The sequence below is a fragment of the Gavialis gangeticus genome, unplaced genomic scaffold (assembly GCF_001723915.1).
Source record: "Gavialis gangeticus isolate Ggan-Ray unplaced genomic scaffold, GavGan_comp1, whole genome shotgun sequence".
NCBI classification, from domain to species: Eukaryota; Metazoa; Chordata; order Crocodylia; family Gavialidae; genus Gavialis; species Gavialis gangeticus.
The window spans coordinates 29,066,974-29,070,940 of NW_017729022.1; the positions used below are offsets into that span (position 1 = coordinate 29,066,974).

General features: G+C 37.6%; 1 protein-coding gene across 2 annotated transcripts in view; it reads left to right on the top strand.

Annotated features, from left to right (window-relative positions):
• The window catches only part of TBC1D15 (TBC1 domain family member 15), a 91,340-nt gene that overhangs the window by 21,506 nt on the left and 65,867 nt on the right, over positions 1 to 3,967 (top strand). For both annotated transcript variants that reach the window (XM_019514736.1, XM_019514737.1), the window contains exons 2-3: positions 2,759 to 2,857; positions 3,425 to 3,499. In XM_019514736.1, coding sequence (XP_019370281.1) covers positions 2,759 to 2,857; positions 3,425 to 3,499 — 174 coding nt within the window. The remainder of the gene's footprint in view (positions 1 to 2,758; positions 2,858 to 3,424; positions 3,500 to 3,967) is intronic.

The window sequence follows — 3,967 nt, forward strand, 5'->3', positions numbered from 1 at the left end:
CTAGGGTCTGGGCAGGAACATGGCTGAACTGCTGCAGGGCATGTGACATTGGGCAGTCAGGACCCAAAGGAAGAGCCTGGGTTTACATACTCAGCTCAGCTGGCTCTGCAGTGGATCACCTGGGTCCTTGTAGCTGGTGCTGCTGTGGAGTTGGTGGCACTGCTGAGAGGGCAGATTGCCTTCTAACAGGTCAGCTGCCACCTACACAAATACACTCTTGGATTCATGGAATATTTGACCATTTTTGATTTTGGTCATATAATAGGCAGTCAGTTATTTTAGTGGTCAGTTATCTTGCTTGTCAGCCTGAAGGAAATATGGTTCTACATAACTCTAAATTAATCTTTCATAACTCTAAACTTCATATAACTGTAAATATCAGTTGCTGGCAGCATTTGTGTGCAAGTATGTTCTCAAGATTAGCCTGTTCAGCTTTTGCCTTATGATTCCCCTGTAGCAATGGCAGTAGCTACAGCACTAACTTTGTATTTCAAATAATCCTAAAGAGGACAGTAGGTAGAAGGAAACTACAGACCTTATGCTGTGAGATTAATATCCCATTTTTTTTTCTTTTATGAACCTTCATTCCTATTATGGCTTCTTCCAGTTTCTCCATTTCTGCATGATTTGGAAATGCCTTTAATTTTTTCTATATGAATGCAACATAAATAAAAGCACTCTCCCTAATATTTTACTGCTTGTATCAAATTAAAACAAAAGTAATGTGAAATATTTGATCACATGAGGTCTGGCCTGAAAAGCAGACACAAGTAGAACTGCCATCAGCTGGAAGATAGAGCTCTGTGTAACTGGATGGACTTGACTTTCTGATCCCAGTACAGAAATTTGTTTCTGAAGAGCCCTCTTGAGAGAGAATGCTCTATCAGTTGCCCTCAGACTTAAAAAATCTAGAGACTGTTATTTTGAGCTTCTCAGCTGTGCAGCTGAGCCTTTTGAGAAGAGGTAATTTCTGAGAGTCTTGCAGGGTTAGTGTGATATCAAGACCTTGAATTACATGCCAGTTAGTGCAATTTAGAGTAGCAATTTTCAGTGAAGAAAGGAAAGCTCTTTTGTGAAAGGATAGCAATATATGGCATAAAATAATGATGAAAAACATTTGAGATTTTTGCTGTGCAGTAGGAATGCTTTATTGGGATAGGAGCTACTGGTATTCTGTAGAGGGAAGGCAGTCACAGTGCTGCTACAGCTGTGCTTGTAGAACTGTCCTTTGAATCAGGACAGTAAAAATCACAGTGGCAAAACTATCCTTTTATATAACTGATTCACTGCTGATACAACTTTGTCAGCCACATATCAGTCCTTTTGACATCCCCTGATCAACATAACTATTTCAGAACTCCTTTGTAGCGTAGACCAGACCAAAGTTTGGTTGTTTCAAGGGTTCAACTAATTGTGTTTTCCACCTGAACAGTTAAAACAGTGTTCAGTTTAAATTCAGCTGTTATGGTTCAACAGTTATGACTTTGAAAGCAAGTCCTTTTGGGTCCTTTCTTCATTAAGGGTACATGTTTTTAATACAAATGTTGAAGTATCTTCTTTTTACTATACTTGATTATCCAGAACTGATGTAGTGAAACCCCAAGTTTATTCCTTCTTTCTTAGTGTTTAAAGTTAATGATACAGTTGTACAGTTGTGAAGCAGTATGGCATTCCAACTTGTACCAAAAATAATAGAAAACTGGAAATACATTTAAAGAAACAAAATAACTAAATTAGGAGTTTTGTTAATGTTAACTCCTGCATTCCATACTGAATAATTCAACATCCCCAAAGTGTGTTTTTCTTGCAAATTTAGATTGGCCTAGTAAAATGGTTTAAACAGTTTGAAAATCCAGTATTTGGTAGAACAGTATTGAGGTTTTGAGGACATATGCAAAATGGGCTAGGGCTAACTGGTTAATTGAGAGAATTACTATATTTTACTTTTCTCTACTTTGAACAGTATGTACCTTTATTTTTGGGGAACTAATGTGTTTGAGTGAATCACATAGAATGTTACGTTTCACTTCCCAAAACCTTCCGTCTGTATATTGAGGGATTTTCCAATCTCTTTCAAAAGAAATGAAACAGAGGGTTTGTGCAGGTTTATAGTACCCTTGGCTTTCATTGCTTTTGACAGACTTAAGCACTTACAGCAAGCAAAACTGGAGAGAGTGCCAGCTTTTAGGCAGTCAACATTACTTAGATTTTTGCAAGCAATTGTATATTGAAAACTTGTATTCTACAGACAGAATTCTTGCAGTTTTTTTTAATTTTTGGTGTATACAAATAAATTCATGTAACGTGTATAGTGGAATAATTGGAATGGCGATCTATTTTAATTATAACAATTTTAAGTTCTTTCCCAGCTAATGTAAGACGGTGGCAGTTTGTTGTTATCTGTTTTAAATTAACCTTTTTAATTAAGAGGATTAGTACTCAATAGATATAGCTGTGTCAGTAAAAGCTTCTAGTAAAGACATAGTTATACTGAGTATTTATAGCTAATTTTAATGAATTAGCACTTAAGTTAAACCAGGAGAATATTGTGGATTTTCTGATTTGGCTTACTTTTGAATTGAAGAGTAAATATAAAAAAAAAAAAGACAGATTATGTTCTGTATTCCAAGCACCAAAATGAGACTATGCAGTTTGATTTTTAGGTCATGATGACTGATGTGTGGAATTTCCCCTTGAATGTTGCTCTCCCATTAGTAAAGGACATCTTTATCCAGTCTCTTTCTTTTCCATTTTACAGGTTGTATATGAACAAGAAGGAGTTTTCATTCATTCTTCATGTGGAAAAAATGATGACCAGGACAATTTAATATCAGGAGTACTACATGTCCTAGAAAAGGTATTTAATAGTCTTCAGATTTTTTTCCCCTTAAATGTATATTAGTCAAATATAACAGATATTTTTACACTTGAAACATATTTTCTTAAACGAAAACATTTAGATGAAAACATTATGGCTGCTTACAGATGTGAAAAAAAAAAAAAAGGCAAACAGCACTTTAAGTTCAACATGCTCCACCACCAAGCTCAGCACGTGCCCAGAAGAGGCATTGTGTTAGTTTGACCTGATTTGCCCAATGACTGCATAGATTGCATGCTTCAGTAGGGCTTTTTGCTGCTCTTATCTAATAGCTGATTGAATCAGCTTTAAATAAAAGCCCCCAAAAGCCCCGCTGGAGTGCCCAGTCTGTACAAATGCTAGGGAGCAAGGTTGAACTTATGCACTTCCTCTTCCTGTAAAATGCTGTTTTTTCCCCCAACTCTGTCAGCAGCCTATGCTAATAAATGCCAAGATGTTCGCTAGCTATAAATAAAATGCATAAAAATATTGCTATATTTGTAAATACAATGCTACCTTTTCTTAATTATTCAGATTTTTGCTTCATTTATATAACATGTTTTGTAGGAAGCTGAAGTAATAGTGGACTGGAGACCAATTGATGATACTTTGGACTCTTCCAATATTCTGTATGCTGGAAAGGTATGCTTGTTAATTACTAGCATTTATCTTTTTTTTTCCCCACAAGTTTTGGGTTTAGCATGCATATGTTGAATGTAGCTAAATCATAGAATCATAGGTGCATCTCAAGTAGAGCCAGAGAGGTGATCCTCCCCCTCTATGCGACGCTGGTCAGGCCACAGCTGGAGTACTGTGTCCAGTTCTGTGCGCCCCATTTCAGGAGGGATGTGGACAACATTGAAAGGGTCCAGAGGAGGGCCACCCGCATGATCCGGGGACAACAGGGCAGACCCTACAATAAGAGACTGCGGGACCTAAACCTGTTCAGCCTTCACAAGAGAAGGCTGAGGGGGGACCTGGTGACTGTCTATAAACTCACTAGGGGGGACCAGAAGGGTTTAGGGGAGACACTGTTTCCCCTAGCGCCCCCTGGCATGACAAGGAACAATGGACACAAATTATTAGAGAGTAGGTTTAGATTAGACATCC